A 25,665-nucleotide genomic window follows, 5' to 3' on the forward strand; every position below is an offset into this window, starting at 1 on the left:
CTTTATTTTCCAACAGTGTGATCTTTGAACTCTGTCACTAATCATCACACTAGGATGTTGGTGCTGATAAAGTTGGAGAAATGGGCAAGTGCCAAACCAGCTGATATTTTCATTCCTAATCAGTTGGAAATTTCAGCACAAAAAGACAGAAGTTCTTGACATCTGTGCCACCTTTCCTATCGGGAAAAGCTCAATTTTCCACCTTTTACCAGTGCCCTTTATTACTTTCCATGAAAGGGTTAATAATCCTTTTTCAATTGCCAACGAGAGCAATATGCTGTATCGCCATTTAACCATTTGAATTAAAAACTTATGAATCTTCTCTTGTATTATTGGTGTTAACAACAAAGAAACAGACAACTGGTATTTATACAATGACTTTAATATTGCAAAATGTCACAATGTGCTTCTGAGAAGCATTTTCAAACAAAGTTTGATACCTAGCAATGATGAGCAGTTTGTTCATTAATGTCCTATAGGGAAGGAAGTCTGCCATCCTCACCTGGTTTGTCCTACATGTGACTCCAGTCCCACAATGTGATTGACTCTTAGCTGCCCTCTTGGCAATTGGGATGGATAAAGAAAGATAAAAGGCAGGTAATGAAATTTTAAGTTAGATCACTTCAAAGAACATCTCGAAGGAGGAAAGAGAGGTTTAGAGAGGGGATTTTAGAATATGGGGTCTGAGTGGGTGAGGCTTAGACCACCAATGTTGGAGTGATAAAAAAATTGGCATGATAAATTAGAAACAGGAGAAAGATTAAAAGAAGTGCTGGAGCTGGGAGAAGACAATTTATTAGTATATTTATTGACTGATATACTACTGGTTAGCCTCTCAGAATAAGGTTATGGTTATGCAATCATCTAGACCTTGATCTAATCTTCCAGGCACCCCAATTGACTAGAAATTTCAACTACCCTGGCTCATGCTGTTCTGAAAATAGACTGCCTAATTGATCAGAGGTAATAACAGTTTAGGAAAGCTTTAGAAACCACTATATGTTCCATGTATCTAGTTGATAGGCTGGAAGTAGCTACTTATGAGAACAAAGCCTGTTAATGTTTCCCAAACAGCAATTGACTCAATAACAATGAAAAAGACATTAAAAAGTGGAACTAGTAATTTAATCATCATATATTTAATATTCTTTGCTGACACAAATGTAGATGCTTAAGTGCTTCCATGGAAATATAAATCAACTTATTTAGAACTATTTTATAATTCTGCATATCATTTGGCTAAGTACAGTGTATGGATTACCAAAAGTGCTACATCAGGACTCCAACAGCATAATATACAGAACTTTATAGCAAAGCACAGAAAATTATTCGACAATTCTAAAAAGGTTGGAAAGGACCTAGGATTATCAGGGCATGGTTCAACCCTGCTACTTTATTTATTTCTTGGAAAGTTGTAAGAAAAGTAAGCCATATGCACCTTTTTTGCCATTTATCCAGTACTTCCCTATTGCTACAGCACAAAACAACAGGATGGAACTTGAAAAGCATCTTAACAGTGAGCAGAAGCGATATTGTTACAAAGCAAAAGACGCTAGTGACGGGCAAAGGGGAAAATTAATTAACATAAAATTAATTATAAAATAGAAGAAATATTTAATATGAGTCAACTAGTATATCTGGTTTATTTACAGCAAATGCTGTAAAATGGTTAAATTAGATATGATACTAAAAAGGCACAGCTTTCTCTTTCTTAAATACACTGTAAACATCAGATGTTTATGCATGCAGAAACATTTCACTTTACAAAAAGATTACCTTTAGAAAAGAGACTGTATTACAATTTTTCCTGCCAAAATATATTTCTTTCAAAAAATACTTTTCCCCGGCCTCCTTTTAACCTTTTGAATATATCCATTTTCATCTCATTGATACAGTTCTACATTATAGCAGTCCCAAACCTTCATAAAGCATTTCTTTAGTGTGTAGCGACGTACAGGACACCAAGCCTGCTAAAATAATTTTTAAAGCCAGCAAAACATGAGGAAAATTTAAGGCAAAGTCTAACTGTAAAAGGATCACTTCTTGTGAAAAAAAAGGGATTTGGTCATTCCTGCTGTGACCTCTGGCAACTGGTCATTGATGATTTCCACCAGCATATCTGGGAACTCAATTTTCAGTGCCTTTGATTCCACAAATGTATAGAAACAGAACTGCAGTAGCCCACTGACCAACTGTAGGGAAAAGATATGCAAAATTAGAAACAGAGTCTGAGATTTCTACATTTGTGTCAAGATTTTTAAAAATGAGCTGGCACTTATCTAGGTGGCTTGGCTTTTCTGAGCTTTGTTAGTTGAGCTCAATCAAGAACAGAAGGTGAAAATATCACAGTTGTCCAGCCAGCAACCCTAAATCGTCATGCTTAATAACGCTTACATTGATTTTCTTACTGCAGTGGAATGCGTAACAGGCCACAAATTATCTGCACTACTGTCATCAACACCTGCAGCACAATAGCTTTTGAACAGCAGCTGCAGTCAACAGTAACACAACCTCAACATTGGCTGCTGCTTTTTATACTTTCATAAAATAATACATAGGATTTAATTTGCTATTTGAATTTGTGTTGGCTCTTTGAAAGACAAATTGAATTAGTTCCACTTCCAGCTCAGAGAACGCTCAGAAATGCTAGATACCCCATCACCTAGCCCAACGCCACCTTGCGCTAAGTTCAAAAATCCTACTTGGTAAGGGATAAATTATCTGTCTGTTCCTTTGGAAACCACTCATATTAAGTCTGGTGGGAATAGGGGAGTAGCCAACAGTGGGAGCTCCAACTTCCTCTGCCTATTAGAAACCTGGCACAAAATGGAAGCTCGTACAGTCTGGCAAATAAGATATTCTTCAGAAGGTGAGTCCAACTAGTTGAACAGCCTGTATAGGGAATATAAAAATATAAATTGAGGGAACTGCTGTTATATGTGGGACGGGGAATAATTTGGCCAAGCAAGCCCTTCAGTTCAACAGCAATTAGGGATGGAAAACAAATGCTGGCCTTGCCAGTGACACCTACATCCCAGAATAGAATAAACAATGGTTTCTGAGGGAGAAGTGGTAGAATACTGGCAACATTGATTCGTGGGTGCCTAAGATGCTCTACTAGAAAGGGAGGCACTTGCTAGACCAATGCTAATTTGGGAGCTCCTTCCTAGATCCCTTAAACTGTGACTGTGTCAGGGTGGAAGGACACTAAGAAATACAATCCAGGTCAATTTTCTGAATCACGGATTTTTGGCCAACTGTTTCATTCTTCCCAAAACCACATTTACACATAATCAAAAAGTTCAATTTTCACGAACTTCCACTATAAACAGCTATTTCCCGGAGGTTTTCACTGGTGATCTGCTCCTACCTCTCTTCCAATCTAACTCAATGGTGGCTCCTGGTGAGGTGTTTTATGGTAAATTTGTGCCCTTGGGGGGGGAAGGCCTGAGTTAATAACAAAACTTAGCATCTTGACAAATATTGTAGTGTAATTTTAAAATTGCTACCACACTGAAATAATCACCAGTCTCAATGATGTCAAGAAGCCTGAAGTAATAGACACCATGTCATTCAATAAGATGATGGGTACAGTTACTGTTGGTGTTAATTGCTATATATATATTCTTTTACTATATCTCCGGAAGTGGGTCTCAGGGCATTTGACATTTAAAATACTATTCCTAAACTATTGTGCAACTCTACCTGACTGACAGGCTGGCTTGTCCATTTGTGGAGTGCAAATATGCACCAATTACAATCTAGCTGTTTGATGATTGTTTGTGCCTAACAAATATCAAATTAACAGCAACTAAAATCAAGCTTCTTGGTTCAGGGTATCATAAAACAGCAGGAGAACATCGCACAACTCACAATATCTTGTCTGAGGAGGCACCAGCTCTAGAAACACGAAGAAACTCATTGCTCAGCTGGTTTTCCATGGCCATTCACATGCGATTAACACCATGAGGTAGAACATAGAACACAGAACAGTACAGCACAGAACAGGCCCTTCAGCCCACGATGTTGTGCCGACCATTGATCCTCATGTATGCACCCTCAAATTTCTGTGACCATAGGTGTTGCATGACACCTGCAAACACTCTGGTGCTTGATATAACCCAACTCTCAGTACCATCTATTTGTAGTTATAGTAGGTTTTCAGTGTACCAGTTAGAGTTGTGACTGTTGGTTCAGAATAATTCACGAAAACCTCAGCTGAAGATCACCCAAACTATTGCCATACTCGGGCGGTGACAAATGCTTTTTAGTTGGTTCCCTTGTTTCTCAGGGTGACCTGTTAAGATGGTGGTAGTAGATTGAGAGTGAGATTCCATGTGGAAATTACTGCTGAAAACACCTGGCACTCTGTGATTTGTACATACATTCCAGGAATGGACAGAAGCCTATCTGAAGATGAGAAAGAGATTCCCATGCAATGAAAACCAAAATGTTAAGAAATTGTTTTAAAATATCAATTCGATTATGGAGCCAATTCAGCATTATAGATCATTGCATAAAGCTGATTCTTAGACCCATGTTGTGCCTGTCAGTACATGGGAAAAATCTACAGGAAAGTAATCATGATCAATGGCTCCAGTTTTATCTCTGTCAAATTCCTAGACCCTGCTGGTGACAGTAACGGTTGACAAATAGTAAGGGCGGTGAAATTGAAAAAACTTTTCAATTCTTTTTCCTCACTCACAAATTGCACCTGTATTGTGATGCCTAAAATCTCTGCAGGTCAGTTTGATAACAGATTCTCTGTTCATTTGATTGGAAAAATATATGCATCATCAGCAGTCCAGCAGGGAGCACTGTGGTGACAGTGTGCTTTCAGCAGCTGGTTCAAGATGTAGCTAGCATTACCGACAATTTTGTCAGCATCCAAAACAGATTACAAGAGGAAATTACTTTTCAGCCTCAGAATTAAGTGAATTTTGGTTGTCCTCAAATTTGGTTATTCACTAACAAAGTATGTTTGTTTGCTTCAGTAAGATTCCAAGCAGAATCTTACATTTCTACTTTTGGAAATGTTTAATTATAATATAGTAAATAGGAATATTTTTGTTCTCACATCTGAATGCAGCTATTAGCTCTGCCTATTTAAAGACATAACACGGGTTCAAGAACCAAAAGCATAAGGAAGGAATGCATCAAAAATCATACGCTATCACATAATTGTATACAGAAGTTCACATGCCAAAGGCTACTGGGTATGACTGTCAGTGGGAATTACTATTTATATCATACAACCAATTGACACAACTAATTTGTTATCATTTTTGAGTTGAAATCACCTTGTGTAATATTAATAACCAAATGTGTTTGATAAAATGGTGTTAGTTTCACAAATAAATTTCTTTCAGTTGAATAGATAAAGGCTGCAAAAGTTATTTCTGGTGATACTCATAATTTTGGTGCTACAAACATCACTCTTAGGACACAGAAAGGTCTGCAGTGCATGTGTATATTGCTGTTAATGCTCACATCAAACGCCATTTTGGTAATATATCTGATATATGCATAGTAGGCATATTAGGATGTCAGTCAGCTTTCAGTAGCAATGTGAATCTAGTGATGCCATTCTTAACTTGAATGTTCCAATTAATGCCTCATCTTAACTTCAGACAGTTGACCATGCATTCAATGACAAGAAAGAACCCTGTCAGTAAAATCTTAAGGATTCATTAGTTACTAACATTGGTTAGTTGATGATTGATTTCTACTGGCTGTTGATTAATAAAACCGTTTGCAGGATTGTATTGATGTTAAAGATTAGCAAAGTCTACAGCAAGTGATGTGTTACATGCTGAAGACCTTCATTCTTAGAACATAGAACACAGAACATTACAGCACAGTACAGGCCCTTCGGCCCTCGACATTGTGCCGACCTGTCATACCGATCTCAAGCCCATCTAACCTACACTATTCCATGTACGTCCATATGCTTATCCATATTCTCTGCCTGGGGAAATAGGACTTCCAACTTAGGGTCCACCCTAAGCTCATGACTTTGCATGCCTTGATTAAGTCAGCATCTTGTGTACAAGGAAAAACAATCCTAGCCAACCTTTTCTCGTAGATGAAATTTTCAAGCTGAAACAGCACAGTCTTGTAAACCTCCTTTGTACCATCTCCAGGGCAATTATGTCCTTCCTGTAATGCAATGACCAGAACTGTACACAAAATTCCAACCTTGGCATAATCAGGGTTTCCTAAAGTTTCGGCAATACATCTCTTATACTGTACTTTATCCAATGAAGGAAAGCATTCCATATGCTTTATGGACATTATTTACCTGTCCTAGCACCTTCAGGTACTTGTGACATGCACTCCAAGATCTCTCACTTACTCTACACCTCAGTATTCAAGTTTATTGTTTGCTCCCTAGCTTTGTGTTCCCTCTCAAAAAGAAACTACTTCACACTTCGCCAGGCTGAATTCCATTTATCATTGTTCCATCCATTCAACTAAATCTTCAGTGTTCTCAAAATGACACACAATGAAGAGAATTTTCAATAAGAGAATGACGATCATGCTAAATTCAAACATCAAATATTGATCACAAAATGTGATGCCACCTGACAGCTGCAGGAACAGCATCTCATATTTCACTTGGGAACCCTGCAGCCCAAGGGTATCAATGTGAACTTCACAAGGTTTAAAATTTCCCCTCCCCGACCTCATCTTAAAACCAGCCCAGCTTGTCCCCGCCTCGCAAACCATTCCTCCCACCTCAAGCCCCATCTCCATCTCCTACCCAGTAACCTCATCCCACCTCCTTGACCTGCCTGTCCTCCCTGGACCGACCTATCCCCTCCCTAACTCCCCACCTACACTAACCTTTACTGGCTCCATACCCACCTCTTTGACCTCTCTTTGACCTTCATTCTTATTTAAAAGATACAATGAAAGATGTATCACCATTTGGGATTCGGATTTTAGAGTAGTGCAGATAGATTTTTGTCAATTCTATTACTTTTTTAAAAAATACTCAGTAAATCATTTGACACACCACGTCCCAGATTACACATAGCTTCACTCAAGACCCTGGCAGGATGCCTGTGGTGTTCATGAATGGAATGTTTATTTTGCTGAGTTTACAACAAACCAAAGGCTGTCTCCATTTAGCTTCTGACTTCAATTTAGAAGAATCAGGAATTCAGTTCAGGAACGAGAACAGCTTTCTTCTTCCAAGAGAATCAACTTTTCAGCCTATGGGAACCACTTACTCTAGCCAAAGTGCTTTGAATTCATGAAGCTTCTAAGCTGTGAGGGTTTGCAGTCTTCAAACTGTTGGAACTGGAAAAGAATAGGCCATCGAACTGAGAAAGAATCATGCCAGAAGGCCCAAAAAGAATCAAGAAAATGTTTGGGCACGTCAAGAAAAAAAAATTTGAAGTGTTAGTTAAATAAGATATTAATAATTGAATTATGAGTGACATATCTCTGGGACTGAATATTTGTAAAAGGGTAGTAGAACATAGAACACAGAACTGTACAGCACAGGAATGGGCCCTTTGGTCCGCAATGTTGTGCTGAACATTGCTAAATTAAACTAATCCCTTCTGCCTGCCCTTGGTCCATATCCCTCCATTCTTGCATATTCATGTGTTTATCTAAAAGTCCCTCAAACACCCATATTTGTATTTGTCTCCACCACTACCTTGGTAGTGCATTCCAGATTCCTACCATTTTCTGTGTAAAAAACCTGCCCTTCACATCTTCTTTGAACTTCTTCCCCTCACCCTAATTACATGCCATCTAATTTTAGACATTTCAATTCTGTGAAAAAGATTCTGACCATCAACTCTGTCTACACATCTCATAATTTTACAGACTTCTAGCAAGTCTCCCTTTAGCCTCCACTGCTCCAGGGAAAACAACCCAACTTTTTGTTTTGGCAAAGGTCTGTAGCTTGGGTTATGGGTGAGGCTGTTGACTTGCTCACCGAGCTGGCTTGTTCTTGTTCAGACATTTTGTCACCATGCTAAGTGACATCATCAGTGCAGACTCTGATGAAGCAATGTTATTCTATTCCGCTTGGAGTCTAATTCTGTATATTTGTTGATAGCATTACAGGTGGAGAATCTTGCCTCTACAAATTCCTGTGCTTGTCTATGTTTGGCTTGGGCTACTATGGTTACCCTGTCCCTGTTAAACTGATGGCCTTCATTGTCTGAGTGTACTGATATTAAGGAGAGTTTGTCAGGCTGTTTTGCTACTAGTTCATGTTCCTGTATTCTGATGACTTGTTTCCTTCTTGTCTGTCTGATGTAATGTTTGTGGCTGTCGTCATTGCAAGGCATTTTGTAAACTACGTCGGTTCTGCATGTTGTGGGAATGAGGTCTTTAATCCTTGTAAATGTTTGTCGTAGTGTGGCTGTGGGCTTGTGGGCTACCATGATTCCTAGTGGTCTTAGGAGTCTTGTTGTCAATTCTGATATGTTCTTGATGTAGGGCAGTGTGGCCAATGTGTCAGGGTATACTGTGTCCTCCTGTTGTTGTCTGTTTAGCAGGCATTTGTGGATGAAGTTGTGGGGGTATCCCTTTATAGCAAGGATTTTGTATAAGTACTCTTCCTCTTTCCTGTGTAAACAAAGAACCAAAGAAACCTACAGCACAGGAACAGGCCCTTCGGCCCTCCAAGCCTGCGCCGATCAAGATCCACTGTCTAACCTGTCATCTATTTTCTAACGGTCTATGTCCATTTGCTCCCTGCCCATCCATGTACCTGTCCAAATATATCTTAAAAGACGCTAACGTGTCTGCGTCTACCACCTCCACTGGCAACACGTTCCAGGCGCCCACCACCCTCTGTGTAAAGAACTTTCCATGCATATCTCCCTTAAACTTTCCTCCTCTCACTTTGAACTCATGACCCCTAGTAATTGAGTCCCCCACTCTGGGAAAAAGCTTTTTGCTATCCACTGTTTTGCTATCCATGTAGTTCTGGAGTGTTATAGTGTGTCTTGGCTCATTTAAATAGTGTCTTAATACAGCTTTGTTTGTGGACATTCAGGTGGTTGCTGTGAAGTTGAGGATTTGATCAGTGTGGGTTGCTTTCCTGTATTCCAAGGTTTGCAACTCCCCATTGATCATATGCTCAACTTTAACGTCTGGAAATGGAAGCTAATTGTTGTTTACTTCTACCCTTGTGAATTTATTCCCTGTGAATACACTGTTGATGAGGTGGTGTGTCTCTTCTGATTCGTTGCATCTAATGATGACAACTGTGTTGTCCATGTACCAGATGCATAGTTTAGCTTGAATGTAGGGAGGGCGGTGTGTTCTCACCTTTGGATGACTGCTTCTGCAATGAGTACTAAGATGGATGAACCCATTGGTGTACAATTGATCTGTTTGTATACTTGACCATTAAAGATAAAGTGTGTGGTGAGGCAGAGGTCTAGTAGTTTAAGTATGTTGTCATTTTTGATGGAGCTGCTAGTCTGCCCAAGCCAAACATAGACACGCAGGGGAATTTCTAGAGGCATGATTCTCCAACGGTAATGCCGTCAACAAACTTTTAGAATTGGACCCCATATACAAACCCATTCGGATCAAAACCGGAAATAGCACTACTCACCATAACAGACCAGAAAGTATAAATTCCAAGCGGTGTAGAATAGCATCGCTTCACCGGAGGCTCTACTGACGATGTCACCTAGCACGGTGATGAAATGTCTAAATGAGAACCATCTAGCTCAGCTTTCTATAGCCTCTCCTTATTGCTCATAACTTCTAATCGACGCAGCATCCTGTTAAACATCTTCTGCACCCTCTCCAAAGCCTCCACATCCTTCCTGTAATGTGGTGACCAGGATTGAATGCAATACTCTAAGTGTAGCCTAACCAAAGTCTTATAAAGCTGCAACATGACAATCTGATTCTTGTACTCAATCCCCCAACCAATAAAGTCAAGCATGCCATTCACTTTCTTTAGCACCCTATCTACTTGAGTGGCCCTTTCGGGGAACTATGGACTTGAACACAAAGCTCCCTTTGTAAGTCCATGCTGTTCAGGATCCTGCCATTAACTGTACATTTTTTCTTAACATTTGATCTCCCAAAGTGTAGTACCTCACACTTATCTGGATTAACCTCCACCTGCCATTTCTCCATCCATACCTAGAACTGATGTATATCTCACTGTATCCTTTGACAACCTACTACGCTATCCACAACTCCACCAATCCTCGTATCGTCTACAAACTTACTAACCTACCCACCTACATATTCATCCAAGTCATTTACCTATATCACAAACAGTCCCAATTCAGATCCATGTGCCTTCTTTGGCAAGCCGATTTTGAATCCATGCAGTCATGTCATCATGGATCCCATGCATTTTAATTGTCTGGAATAGCCTACTATGAGGGACCTTGTTGAAAGAATAAAAGGGAAGGACAGATGAATGCGTGGCTAAGGAGCTGGTGCAAGGGGTAGGGTTTGAGGAAAAGAAAGATGTTAGGACCAGTAAGACAAAAAGAAAGGATGCGCAGAGACAGGTAAATGGACACAATGATATCATTGTGTCCATTTTACCAAAATCCATTTAGACAACATCCACTGCTCTATCCCTTTGTTACCTCCTCGAAAAATTCAATCAAATTAGTAAGACATGTCCTGCCCTGCACAAAGCCATGCTGACTACTTAACTTTTCAAACACACGTAAAATCCTATCCCTAAGAATTCTCTCCAAATGATTCCTAACTACTAATGTGAGGCTCACTGGTCTATAGATTCCTAGATTGTCCCTTCTTGAATAGAGGAACAAAATTAGCTACTTGCCAGTCCTCCAAGACTTCTCCAGTGGCTAATGAGGATACAGAGATCTTAGTTAACGCTCTGGCAATTTGTTTTCTTGTCTCTCTCAGTAACCTGGGATATATACCATTGTGGCTGGGGTCTTATCTGTCTTAATGCTCTTCAAGAGACCAAAAACAATTTATTTCTTGATCTCAAAATGCCTTAGCTTATTAGAGTGCAATCCCCTATAACCATTTCCTGGGTGAATACTGATGCAAAGTACTCATTTAGGATATCGCCCACGTCCTTTGCCTCCAAGCACAAGGTCCCTCTTTTATCCTCGAGTGGTCCTACCTTTTGTCTAGTTTTCCTCTAATTTTTAATATATGTATAGAATGCCTTGCGATTCTTTCTAACCCTACTTGCTAAGGTCATTTGCTGGCCACTTTTTGCTCACCTAATTCCCGGCTTCAGTTCTTCCTGCTTTCTTTATATTCCTCATGGACCCTGTCTGATTTTTGCTTCCTAAAGCCTTACATATGCTTGCTTTCTCCATTTGGACCAAATTCACAACCTCTCTCGTTATCTAGGGTTCCTTGTCTTGCTATCCTTGTCCTTCCTCCTGACAGGAACGTGCCATATCTAACTCTAATCAGCTCCATGTCAAATGTAGAGTTTCCTGAGAACAACTCCGCTCAATTAACACTCCCTAGCTCCTGCCTGATGCTGACATAATCTGTCCTCCCCCAGTTTAGTACCTTTCTGCAAGGTCCTGACTTATCCCTTTTCAAGGCTATGTTAAAAGTCAAGCACTGCTTCCAAAATGCTCTCCCATTAAAAGGTCAGTCATTGAGCCACATTCATTAGCCAATACAAGGTCTCGTGTGGCCTGCTCCTCTACTTAGACTATCCACATACTGTTAACTCTCATGGATGCATTTAACAAATTCTGTCCCATTCTAAGCCTCTTGCTCTAAGAGAAGCTAAAGTCACCCACTATGACAATCCTGTTGTTAGTGTATCTTTCGATAATCCACATACATGTGTGTTCTTCAATGTCTCAATTGTGATTGGGTGGCCTATAGTTTAATCCTATCAGAGTGATTGCACCCATCTTGTTTTTTAGCTCTACCCATACTGCCTCAGTGGATGAGCCCTTCAGTATGTTCTCTCTTATTGCAGATGTGACATTCTCTATGACTAGTAATGCAACTTCCCAATTCTTTTACTTTCCTCTCTATCTCATCTAAAACAACGAAATCCTGGAATGTTGAGCAGCCAGTCCAGTACCTCTCACAACCAAGTCTCTATAATGGCTACAACATCATAGTCCCATGCAGTGATACAGGCTCTGTTCATTTGCCTTACCTATAATATTCCTTGTATTGAAATAAGCACAGTTCAGCACTTTAGTATCATTGTGTCCATTTACCTGTGTCTGCGCATCCTTTCTTTTTGTCTTACTGGTCCTAACATCTTTCTTTTCCTCAAACCCTACCCCTTGCACCAGCTCCTTAGCCACGCATTCATCTGTCCTTCCCTTTTATTCCTTGCCTCACTAGCACATGGCACTGTTAATAACCAAGAGATTACTAGTCTTGAGGTCCTGCTTTTCAGCTTCTTTTCTAACTCTGTACTCACTCGGCAGGACCTCATTCCTCTTTTTATCTATGTTGTTGGTAGCAATCTGTACAATGACCTCTGGCAGCTCACCTTCCCCTCTAAGAATTTCATGCAACCATTCAGAGATGTCCTTGACCCTAGCACTGGGCAGATAACACATTATCCTGGAGACTCTAACATGGTCACAGAAATGCCTATCTGTGTCCCTAACGAGCAAGCCTCTTACCACTATTGCTCACTAGGACTTTGCCTGAACATGCACTACAGCAGAGTCAGTTGTGCTGTCACAGACCTGGCTGCTGCTGTTATACTCCCCTAAGAGGCTATCCCTCTCAACAGTATACCTATGAGAAAGGAGAACAGCCAAAGGAGACTCCTCCACTACCTGTCTGCTCATCCTGGGAGTCACCCACCTACCTGACTGAATCTGTGGGAAACTGAACGAATGAATGAATTTTATTGTCATGTGTATTTTACAGTGAGAAAAACAGTAAAACAAAATGAAAAGCATTTCCACTGTTGTCACAATTTGGCACCATCTTGTATAGTTTTAGAATAACATAAATAGAAATATAAAGCTTAAAGACAGTGCATCAGTCCTCAGCCAGCTCATCATCAACGGCACATGCGCAGCGATACCTCCTCGCTGTCGTCAACACCGAACCCAACCAACGCTGCAGTCGCCATTCTTCAGATGCCATCATTTGACGTTGGGCCAATTTTTCTCTACCACTAATAATGGAAACTGCAGATGCTGAAGAATCCAAGATAACAAAGGGTGGAGCTGGATGAACACAGCAGGCCAAGCAGCATCTCAGGAGCACAAAAGCTGACGTTTCGATCCTAGACCCTTCATCACAGAGAGGGATGGGGAGAGGGAACTGGAATAAATAGGGAGAGAGGGGGAGGCGGACCGAAGATGGAGAGAAAACAAGATAGGTAGAGAGGAGAGTATAGGTGAGGAGGTAGGGAGGGGATAGGTCAGTCCAGGGAAGATGGGCAGGTCAAGGAGGTGGGATGAGGTGGTAGGTAGGAATTGGAGGTGCGGCTTGAGGTGGGAGGAAGGGATGGGTGAGAGGAAGAACAGGTTAGGGAAGCAGAGGCACAGGCTGGGCTGGTTTTGGGATGCAGTGGGGGGAGGGGATGAGCTGGGCTGGTTTTGTGATGCAGTGGGGGAAGGGGATATTTTGAAGCTTGTGAAGTCCACATTGATACCATTGGGCTGCAGGGTTCCCAAGCGGAATATGAGTTGCTGTTCCGGTAACCTTCAGATGGCATCATTGTGGCACTGCAGGAGGCCCATGATGGACATGTCATCAAAAGAATGGGAGGGGGAGTTGAAATGGTTCGCAACTGGGAGGAGCAGTTGTTTGTTGCGAACCGAGCGGAGGTGTTCTGCAAAGCGGTCCCCAAGCCTCCGCTTGGTTTCCCCAATGTAGAGGACGCCAGGGATGCAATGGATACAATATACCACATTGGCAGATGTGCAGGTGAACATCTGCTTGATATGGAAGGTCATCTTGGGCCCTGGGACCGGGGAGAGGGAGGAGGTGTGGGGGCAAGTGTAGCACTTCCTGTGGTTGCAGGGGAAGGTGCCGGGTGTGGTGGGGTTGGAGGGGAGTGTGGAGCGGACAAGGGAGTCACGGAGAGAGTGGTCTCTCCGGAAGGCAGACAAGGGTGGGGATGGAAAAATGGCTTGGGTGGTGGGGTCGGATTGTAGATGGCGGAAGTGTCGGAGGATGACACGTTGTATCCGGAGGTTGGTGGGGTGGTATGTGAGAATGAGGGGGAATCCTCTGGGGGCGGCTGTGGCAGGGGCAGGGTGTGAGGGATGTGTTGCGGGAAATGCGGTCAAGGGCGTTCTCAACCACTGCAGGGGGAAAGTTGCGGTCCTTGAAGAACATGGACATCTGGGATGTGCGGGAGTGGAATGCCACATCTTGGGAGCAGATGCGGCGGAGGCAGAGGAATTGGGAATAGGGGATGGAATTTTTGCAGGATGGTGGGTGGGAGGAGGTGTATTCTAGGTAGCTGTGGGAGTCCGTGGGCTTGAAATGGACATTATATTTTACATTATATTATATTATAGTACATTATATTGTATCCATTGCACCCGGTGTGGCTTCCTCTACATTGGGGAAACCAAGTGGAGACTTGGAGACCGCTTTGCAGAACACCTCCGCTCGGTTCGCAACAAACAACTGCACCTCCCAGTCGCGAACCATTTCAACTCCCCCTCCCATTCCTCAGATGACATGTCCATCAAGGGCCTCCTGCAGTGTCACAATGATGCCACCCGAAGGTTGCAGGAACAGCAACTCATTTTCTCCACCACTGCTCTGCCACCATCTGTGCTGGACCATTCAACTTCAGAGCTGCATCTCTTGTCGCTGGGCTCATCGTATCGATTTCTCTATGATGTCTTTTCGCCATCATTTCATTGCCATCAGTCCCAGATCCAAACAATGATGAAATCATCGATCCTCAGGCACCACCTTTTGCCACTGTGCATGCCTCACCAATATCACCTTCACCGATGTAGTAGCTGTTGATTCCAATGCCAGGTCTTGTGCTTGATCTGGAAAAGTAAGCGGGGGCCCATTCGTCACTGACGCAACGTTCGCACTGGGCCCACTCAACGCCACCACAAGGTCCGTGCTGGGCCCACTCACGTCTGCGCTGGGGTTTCCCACCATAGTCAATGCTGTCCAAGCTCAGCTCAAGAGGTAAGTAAAAAGAAAAGAAAAAGAAAAGAAAATGTGGTTGGAGTGGATGAACCCGGGCTAAAGATCTTGATGTGTGAGAAAGTGGTTGAAACTTTTTAGTTTTGGTTTTCCTTTGTGTAATAAACTTATGTTTTGTTGTTAAAGAACATCTGCAGGCCAATATGAATAGTTGCAATGACTAACCACAATGGGAACTAACTATAAAAATTAAATGTATAACAGGCCAGGATTTATTACCAACAACTGAGACCATAACAAATGGTCCTGCTTACACATTTGTTCCCAGACACAAGCGCTATTGTCTCCATCTCCCCTGCCTCTGGCATGGCATGGGATTTAAGTACAGTTGACCCAAAAGAAGGCAAGCTACAGGCAGTTTTCCTGTAATGCGATAGTTGCATTCTTGTGTGACCTCGTGCTATAGAAAATTGCCATAGAAAATCGCATTATAGGGAAATCACTGTACTTGTACAGCAGAAAGTTCACATTATCTAAACAATGCCCATTATTCATCAATCATGTTACAGCCAATTCGTGTTAACGAAACACACGTTTTGGCCGGACTACCTATATTCAAAAAGACAGGATGAGTGGGAGAGATGAACTCTCAAATAGAGGTTATATCTACCCAGGTCTTCAAGGATTGATTCTTCTATCTTAACCTCAGGATGGGACAGTACTTCAGAAGCCTTCAATTCACCAAGATAGGGGTTGCTCAATTGTGGCACCTCTTTCTGTTGAAACAGTAACCTCAGGGCAAGGTGAGCTCATCACTTTCATCATCTGTGAAGGTGACCAGGACTATTAACTTTTTTGTGCCTATTTCCTTCCAGGCTGGATCAGGCAATGACTGTAGCATCTCACAATTTGCCATCCAATGTTGTACGAGGACATCACTCGGGCTTTACTCCAAGAGAGCTAATTAGACGTCATTCCCTCTTGCTGGACAGAAACAGACAGAGTTCATGCTTGACTTCATCAGGATTACAGGTTCCCCATGTTTCACAACTCCTGTATACATAGACAGCAGCATGTAACACCAGCCACGTTACCAAAAAAATGATTCAGAAGACCACTGTGGTGCTTAAATAGTGCCTGAATAACTCTGGATGAGCTCTGTTCGCTATTTATCACGGACATCTTACACAACTTCACTGTCACGAGGGTGCAGCCTTTGCCACCAGATATCTCGAGAGTAGTTGAGGAAAAGAAGGATGAGAAAAAAAGATTCAGAGGAGGTGAAAGTTCAGGAAGCAACCAACACTTCTCAACCACACTGCCTGACCATATCATTAGAGACTTCAAAATCATTCATCGACAAACCCACACCTCACCTTCCTTCTAACAAAGACCAGCGCAGAATCCTCTCAGTCACAATGTTGAAACATTGCACAAAATAACCATTTCAAACCACTTTTTATCAAGCAAAACATCTTATGTTCGATACAAAACTGAACTGAAAGCATTTGTGCATTACTTTAATTCCTTGAGATCTGCAGAACACTGGTCCTAGAAGACCCAACTTCAGACTACATCACAGATAACAAGGTGTTGAGCTGGATGAACACAGCAGGTCAAGCAGCATCAGAGGAGCAGGAAAACTGATGTTTCGGGCCTAGACCCTACTTCAGAAAAGCCTAGACCCTTTTTCTGAAAAAGGGTCTAGGCCCAAAACGTCAGCTTTCCTGCTTCTCTGATGCTGCTTGGCCTTCTGTGTTCATCCTGCTCTACTCCTTGTTATCTCAGATTCTCCAGCATCTGCAGTTCCCACTATCTCTTTCAGACTACATCACATCAGCTTGGATGGCAGCTATCTGGGTTGGCTCTTTGCCTTACCTAAAAGCTATTTGAGCTTTATGTTTCACCAAATGCGGATCGCATCTTTAACCTAGCCTCTATGCAATGTCAGTATCTGAGCTGATAGCTACACGAGTGTGCACGAGTAATGTTATTCTTTCTTCAGCACTGTTTGCTTGGTCTTCCACCTCTTCATCCATAACCACTGCTTGATAAGGTTACAGTCTTTGGGTGCCTAAAAGGACGAAGCCAAAAGCTTGGATTATATTGTTCTTGTTGGTCATAGTGGTGGTGAGGCAGGTAGAATATCATGGGTGAATGCTCAGTCTAAATGCTGGCCACAGCCTCCATGACGGTCGTTTCAATGATTGGTAACGATCATCTCCTCCATGCATCCATGTCTGCTCTCTGCTGGTTAGGTACCATGTGAGTTAAGTGGTACAGGTTGTTGGATTTAATATTTGAACATGCATTTGTGCAACTTAGCCATTCATTAACTGAACTTCACATAGCACTGCACCAAAGTACTGGGAACTAGAATTCTGACACTGACCAAAACAGCCACCTGCTCCGATTGCCTTCATGTCTGGATAGCCTCCTGTAGTTGATTGGCATCATTCCTCCTCAGCAATTCCTTCACTAAGACTTCCAGTGTGGCACCAGCAAACGTGGATGACCATCCTTGCCTTGATTCAGTGTATTTTTTTAACCTCAGTCTGTTCAGCAACAGGTTCCGACTCCAGCCAGAAATAACCTCCTCTTTAGGTGGTAAAGGCTGTCTTAAGTTCTAGCCTTTCATTGTTTGATCAGATGGGTAGCCACTCAACAATACACTTTGTTCTGGCTGCAAGCTCTGACAATGAATGTTTGCATACTGCCTTCATCAGTAACATGTAAGTTAACTGCATATTGTGATTTGCCTGCTCCTTTTCTGAGCTTGTTAAACTTTGTAACCAAGGTTTTAGGCAAATTGACACATTTTAATCTGGCTTTGGGCTTAACTCTTGTCATAATAATAAAATAATTTTGAGAAAATTAAATTCTGTTGTGTTGACTAGATGTTTTGCATTGGCTGTTTTTTGGAGTTTTCTGAATCACTGCACGGTATGTGAAATGAAACATTTAATGCTGAAATCAGAGGACACTTCTTGCAAAAATTTATCATGTTAAATTCAATCTACTTTTGCATTCCATTCTCATAGACAGGTTCCACAATGATTATTAAGAATTCCTGTTCAATTTGTGTATTTTTGACCAGTTTCAAGCTCAGTTGCCTGTAAAAGCTCATACTTCCTAATTCAATTCTACCCTATGATATCTAGACTCAATGTGAAGAGTGGTCTGTATTATGCCAGGTTAGGGCGATGGGTAATGGAAAGTGTATAATAATAGAATCAACTCCAATAGGGAGCTGCCACATTCAGTCAAAATCCAAATATCACACCTCAAAATAAACTTACTGCTTTAAGAAATTAAGGTTTCTATCCAAAATATGACACTTGAGAAACAGTTCTAAAATGGGGTGATAATGTTTTCAAACTGCTGTACAACACATGTTGAGCTTGTTTACCTGAAGCTATTAAAAGACACAAAGAGATCATGATAATGTGCACATTGAAAGATCATAGTTACTCAGTTCTTTCAGTAAGAATTTTGGTGACAAACACTAAAAGTGCTGTAAAGCTCAGAATGAATGAGAAAAAAAAAATGCCACGGCTCATTCTTTAACTACACAAACAATGCATTTGCCTTTTTGCCTCCTCTGTGCAGGAGGCCAGGCATTAAATTATGCAGATTCATTGTGCCAACTGTCCAGCATCCCTTTCTATTACAAGAAAATTAAAAATAAACCAGGCAAGGGACTTTATGCACCAATGATCACTAATACATCTTTTATTGAAACAACTGGCATCTTATCAGGATCCCCAAGGCATTTACTGCTTAATGATTTTCATTTGTTTAATTCAACCTAATTTTAACACTGATGCTATTTTTAAATGGTCATAACTGATGTTGCAAAAAGTCATTGCTTGATAATTTGGTCACCAAGAACAATTTAAAGCCAATTTAGCGTGACCAACTTATGACAACGTGAAAGACTATATTTTGTTTTCTGTATTTTTTGGATTGAAGTAGGAAAAAAACTGTTTTAAAAACAAAAGATTAAAGAATTTCTGCACTTTTAAAAAACAAGTAATCTGACATCATTGTAAGCATTGTTTACACAGTTGCTTGTTCAAGGTGTAGTGGAAACCTAGTCTGGAGATTAGCTAAAACCAAGGGATGAGTATGAATAGAGCAATACATAAAGTTTTGGCTGGCAGTAAGCAGCTGACTTGTCTTGTGCTCATGACCAGTTATCAGTGACAAAGACCTTCTGCCTATTAACAACTATATGATTGGCTCACATCTAGCCAAACAGCTTGGGGAAATGAATGTTTTGACAGAAACCGTAAGACCTCTACAGCATAAAAAGTTGTTTTTGCTCTGCATTAAAAAGCATTTCAAGTCTCAAGTTATCCTGTTTAGTTCCACTTTCTGGTCACTGTAAGATGTGACTCTAATCCATAAGTCAAAGATCTTTTTGAGTGGGAACAGGCCATCCTGTGTCTCCTGCAAACTGATGGAAGTGCCTGGGGAAGGAGTATTGAGAGGCAGCTTTCTGATCTGCACAAGAATGATCTTAGCAAACCCTCTGGACAGGGACCACTGAACTGCTAGTCCTAATCTCTCTGTCTGTCCATAACATGATTTTTCTTGTGTGTGTCTGCCTGCATGTATTTATAGAAAAGCGTTTACACTGGGGCTTAGAGTTTTAACTCATAGTTTTATGTCAATGGTTCATACTTGTTTATCTGTGGCTAGAATCTATTTATTTGTCAGAAATAGTCATTCTTGTTAAGCACAGAAATCTACTTTCTGGCAACCTGGGTCTAAAAGACAAGTAAATTGCAGAATTCTGCATACTTACTAAAATCTTTAATTTTTGTGATAACTCCAGGAATAGTTTGATTTTCATTGCACTACCCCAGTGAGGCATAACAATTTAGTGATCTGAGGTTAAATCCCACTCTCAGTGGATGTTTTCTTTATGTTGGCTCAACATGTGCTGCAAAAACAAAATTTGGCCCAAGGCTCAGAAATAAGATTTGGTAATATCTGAGGCAAGCTCAAAAAAGTCGTCATGAAGTGCTTTAATAATCAGAACAGAAGAACTATTATATATAATCATAGAATGATATTTCCTTAGCCTACCTCATGCATACTGTCAAGGACTTTAGTCAACTGATAAAACCGTTGCCAGTTTTGTCCAGAATTATTTTCATTTCTTGCTATAACTCTCCTCAACTCCTTGATATAGTTTGTCCTCATTTCATCAAATGAAGCTTGACTTTTCAGGCCATCTTTTGGAACTGTGTAATGCAAATACAAAATATTATGTCAATTTGATGCATAATTTTCCAAAAACTTAAAATTCACTCAAATCCTAACAAACTTCATTATATTGCTGCCCTTAGACCAAGAAAAAAAGGCTATACACTGAATTTTAATGCTTTAAGGTTTGCACTACTAAAGCTCAAGTGCTCTCTCAGCTATTGATTGATGCGAAATCTTCCAGACCAACACATTAATTTAAACAGTGTAGTTCTGTTGCATAATCAAAGGTTCTGCGACCCTTTTTCATCCTGGTTCATTTAGTAAAAATAGGAAAATCAAACTGTTCATTTTTAAAGGGATAGATCAGTGTAACAACATCAGACAAATCTTCCAAGAATTTTCTAATGCTTTCACAGATTTTTCAAAGCTATTTCCAAATCTTGCCTCCAATTTAAAGAATACAAAAGTGCCAACAATGGGAAACTTCCCAGAATTCTTGATTTATTATCTCATATAGTCAGCATTCATGGATATGCTCCAAAAGCTCTGAACTGGAAGAAATATAGATGTGACACATTCATCTATTTAGAAAGGAGTGACTGGCAGCTTTGTGAATTGAAGAAGCCCTAACCCTATCACAGCTGTCATTTGTTTAACATGCCTAATGTATTAAGAATCAACCCCATCAGGATAATATGGGATCCACTCCCATTCCATCAGCAGAAACTAGGAAGTGGCCTCAGTCCAATCAGTACAAGCGAGGATGCATCACCTCTCAGCAGGACAAGTTGGAAGAACTCACTGTGCCACCAGGCTTACTGGAACATAGAGATATAATAAGAGGCTGTCCATACAGTTCACTAAGGCCTGTCAACCACACTAATCTGAAATGTAAGATCTTAGTTGGCAGCATTTCTCTAAAAGGTTTCATTGCATGAAGACTGCTATGAAATTACTATGTTCTGAGAAAGAACTTTAAATGGGGGAATGCTGCTTAAATATCAGCTTTATGCTTGCCTCTATTGGGGGTGACTCTAAAGCCAGTTGTTTGATTGTGCATTGGGCAGATGTTCCTTTCACTTTTAGGTTGATTCCAGCTCATTTTACCATTTACTCTTGTTTTTCTTTTGTTTCTCTCCTCATGATTGAGGATTGGTACACAAATGCTGGAACATTCCAGCATCTCATGTTTTTAGCCACTCTTAAAGACACTCCTCTTCTCTGTAATCCAGAGGTAGTAAGGTAAACATTGTGCCGCAGCTGTCTAACTGTGATCAGGTGGTACAGGATACACAGGGTATCAAAATGAGGTCTTTTGGACTGCATGCCTTAGTGCAAAGGCTTTCATTCATTTTTGATTAAGAACCACAGCTCCAAGCAGTGGCTTACTTGAAGCATGTTTCTTGAGAAGTAACATTATGATCAGGCTTAGAAATAATCTTGGAAGTAAGAATGAAAAAGCCACAGTCAAACAAACTGCTCCACAGGCTTTTGTCTTATTACTCTTGGCCAGTAGTGAGGAATAGACTGTCTTTCTTTGTCAACAGTCATAAATTAAGCTTTTAAGGAGGAAAGAAGTATTAACGAATCTGGCCCAACTTTTGGTAAACAAAATAACTAATTGTGTCGTGCAGAGCTCTCCATTGCTGTAATCTAGGAAATAATCAACAAATCAAGAAGGGCAATACTGACATACAAGTTTGCTGAACAGATGAAGCCAGCTGAATATTTTTCTCTGGAGGTGAAGTTGTCAAAGGCTTCTGATTCATTATAGTGATTTTCTGTCATAATCTTTATAATGATACATGTGGAGCATGAGCATTGCCACAGACTTGTTCGGAATAGCCTGTTTCAGTACTAATAGTATTTTGCAAGGGACAAGGCAGAAGAAATTCCCTCATTATATTCAATATTCTGAGATAAAGAGAAAGTTAGGTGTTGTCAATTCATCGCAACTGAAAATTGTAACTCAGTCTGATCCCTGCAGAAAGTATAAATTTGTAAGGTGATTGGTGGGGGGAGGGGGAAGGTGAGACGGAGAAAAGTTAACAGGAATAGCATGATTGTTAAACAAACACAAAAGTGCTAGAGAAACAGCAGGTCTAGCAGCTTCTGTGGAGAGAAACAGACTTAGAGTTTTGAGTCCATAACAGTCTTTGACTCTTAGAGTCATATCAAACTCAAAATATTAACTCTTTTCTCCCGCCATAGATGCTGCCAGATCTTCTCAGTTTCTCCACCATTTTCTGTATTTGTTTCAGATTTCTAACATTACTTTTACAATAATATTATAAAATCATCAAAGATGCATCACACATCTCCTACAACTTCTTCTGTCAGACAGAAGATACAGAAGCCTGAACACTTGCAACAGCAGGTTCAGGAACAGCTTCTTCCTGGCCCTTATTAGACTGATGAATGGACACTCCAGCCTCAAATAATGCTGATCTTGCTAACATTGATCTCGCTTGTTGAATGCCCTGTGCAGTGTAATCTGTATGCTTCTGTCTAAGTCTTTTACAGCTTCTGATCTGCGCATCCTTGCTTTATTATGATTTGCCTGTGGCAAGTGACATTCGTGCCACACAAATGCCAGGCTATGACCATCACCAATAAGATTCACTGTAACCACCGCCCCTTGATATTCAATGGTGTTACCATCACTGAATTCCCCATTATCAACTTTCTGGGGGTTACCATTGACCAGAAACTCAACTGGGCTCACCACGTAAACAAAGTGGCTACAAGAGCAGGCCAGAAGCTGGGAATACTGCAGCGACTAACTCATCTCCTGACTCCTCAAAGCCTGTCCACCATCTACAAGGCACAATTCAGAAGTAATGGAATACTCCCCACTTGTCTGGATGAGTGCAGCCCCAATAACACTCAAGAAGCTTGACACTATCCAGAGAAAGCAGCCCGCTTGATTGGCACTACATTCACAAGCATTCAGTCCCTCCACCACTGATGCTTAGTAGCAGCAGTGTATACTACCTATAAGATGCACTGCAGAAATTCACCAAAGATCCTTGGACAGCACCTTCCAAACCCAAGACCACATCCACCTAGAAGGATAAGGGCGGTAGATATATGGGAATTTCACTACGTCCAATTTCCCCTCCAAATCACTCACCATTCTGACTTGGAAATATATCGCCGTTCCTTCACTGTCGCTGGGTCAAAATCCCGAAATTTCCTCCGTAATAGCATTGTGGATGAACCCGCAGCAGGAGCACTGCAGCAGTTCAAGAAGGCAGCTCACCACCACCTTCTTGAGGGCAACTAGGGATGGGCAAGAAATGCTTTAAAAAAAGCTTTTCACTGTACTTTGGTACACGTGACAATAAACCAATCAACTTGGTAAACTATTAGTAGGGTTTAATTTGACTTTTCTGTCCAATTATCAGAAATTTTACATTGGGTTTGAGGAGTTTAGGAAATAAAAAATCTGTTGCTGTAAGGGTGATTTACTTTCCTAATCGTGTTTTGTAGATATGATATAATCTAGCATTGGTTATTAGACTATAGGCAGAAGATCAGCTTTGCAACATGCACATTTACCCTCACTGCCAAATGTACGCAGCTGTAATTTCTTTTCTTTGGATCTAAGTGCAATGTGAACTGTCTACAGACTTGAAACTAATGGAATTGAGGATACTTTGCAGTAATATTGATATTGATTTAATTTCTTAGTAAGTAGTTGTGAACTCAGTATCAGTAGGTTTTTTTAAGATTTTTTTGTCCTGAAATTGTTTGAGTTGAAATACAGTGCACTCAATTTTAGTTTCCTGCCAGACAGGAGGTTCTGAAGCCCATTTTATAGGGATAAGGAAAGCAAACAAAGTATAGGACAACAGGATGACCTGCTGCTGTCCAGCGTTAACAGTTAAAATCTACTCCTTGTTCTCAATTGGGATTTTCCATGATTCTATGTTCTCAGCAGAGAATCCTGCTTGCAGACTTGACCAGATAATTAGGAACCTATCTCCACCTGCTCTCCCCTAAAATATGACTAATCTTTGGGAAATGTGGAACTTTCTTAATGATGTGTTTACAACAGTAAGAGCAAGGAGATACACAAGAAGGGGAACTATCCAACTTTTCCTCAAACTCTCGGTGTGAACACAGGGTTGGGGGGATGGGGGAAGAGCAGTTAGTTGGGAACCAATGAGTCCCATCCCTCACAAAGGCCTTATCTCCCCAGTCTTGTCTAATAGAAAATGCAATTTCCTTACATTATTTTGAGAATGGTGTCCCAAAACAAGCGCAAGGCTCCTGACTCAGTAAAGTACCCAGCCAAACCTGTGAAACCTCAATCTTCCCTGATCCAATTTTTCAGTTGCTGTTGTTGTGTCTTGTGCTTCATTTGGGTGTGTTGTGGCTTACATGAATGTACATAAAAACATCTGAATTATGATCATGAGAAGGCTTTTTGCCTTCTAAAACCATCATTCAATAAGATCACTCCTGATCTGATCATGACCTCAACTCCACATTCCCACTTTGTCTAGTAACATCTGAATTCCTTGTTAGTCAAGGTGGACATTTTCCTACTTTATATTCCATCTGTAAAAATTTTGTTAAGTACATTAACTTAAACATTTAAATACTTAACCTATTTACATCCCTTTGCAGACTTCTCATATCCTCTTCACAACTTACTTTCTTATTTATCTTATTTCAACTAATTTAATAACTATATATTCAGTTCCTTCAGCTAAGTTATTGATATTTTCCGATATTATATTCCAAGAGTTAAAATTTTGTCAACTCACAACCTATTTAAATCTCTTTGCAGACTCCTCGTGTCCTCTTCATGACTTGTTTTCTTATTTGCTGACCCATCCTCTACACATACTAATACATTACTCACTGCAAGAAATCTTACAACTTGAAACGGATGGCATAGAGAAAAGTGAAATAAGCAAAGGTCAAAATTATAAAATGGGGCTTCCAAAGCACTAGAACTAAACCATTTGTTTAGCTTCAGTGCTTAATCATGAAGCAATTTTGGCTAACAACCAAGAAAGGAAATATACACCTAGAGTTTCAGCGGTTTGATAAATGCAAAATGCAAGTTATTGCCAGAAAAAAGCTTCTCTTTCAGCACAAGTCGTATAATTTTTAAAATCATGTAATTGTTCACATACTCAGGTTAATTAGTTTGCTACCAACTAAGTACAAATTCATTCATTGTTGTAAATTAAGTCTGCTGTACCTCTAAAGCTATATTTAAAGGTCATAATCTACTCAGTACCTCTCTGATGTGTGCATAAATTCTTTACATTTCCAGAGCATGTGATGTACTCATTCCTCATGCTATAATTATCTCAGAATCGCTGTGCGATGAGACACAGATCAATGTCAAATTCTCACACAAGGGCT

The 25,665-nt window shown here is 40.6% G+C and overlaps 1 protein-coding gene across 4 annotated transcripts in view; it reads right to left on the bottom strand.

Annotated features, from left to right (window-relative positions):
- Window positions 1-346: 346 nt before the first annotated feature.
- Window positions 347-25,665, bottom strand: part of nr3c2 (nuclear receptor subfamily 3, group C, member 2) — a 326,066-nt gene continuing 300,747 nt past the window's right edge. For 2 of the 4 annotated variants that reach the window (XM_048529777.2, XM_048529786.2), the window contains 2 exons: window positions 20,158-20,315; window positions 349-2,192 (listed from right to left, as the gene is read on the bottom strand). In XM_048529777.2, coding sequence (XP_048385734.1) covers window positions 2,037-2,192; window positions 20,158-20,315 — 314 coding nt within the window. In that variant the 3' untranslated portion in view covers window positions 349-2,036. Of the gene's footprint in view, window positions 2,193-14,678; window positions 14,958-20,157; window positions 20,316-25,665 lie in introns of those variants that run through there. The other 2 variants (XM_048529794.2, XM_059645238.1) reach the window with 2 other exon arrangements.

Source organism: Stegostoma tigrinum, chromosome 1 (assembly GCF_030684315.1).
Source record: "Stegostoma tigrinum isolate sSteTig4 chromosome 1, sSteTig4.hap1, whole genome shotgun sequence".
NCBI classification, from domain to species: Eukaryota; Metazoa; Chordata; class Chondrichthyes; order Orectolobiformes; family Stegostomatidae; genus Stegostoma; species Stegostoma tigrinum.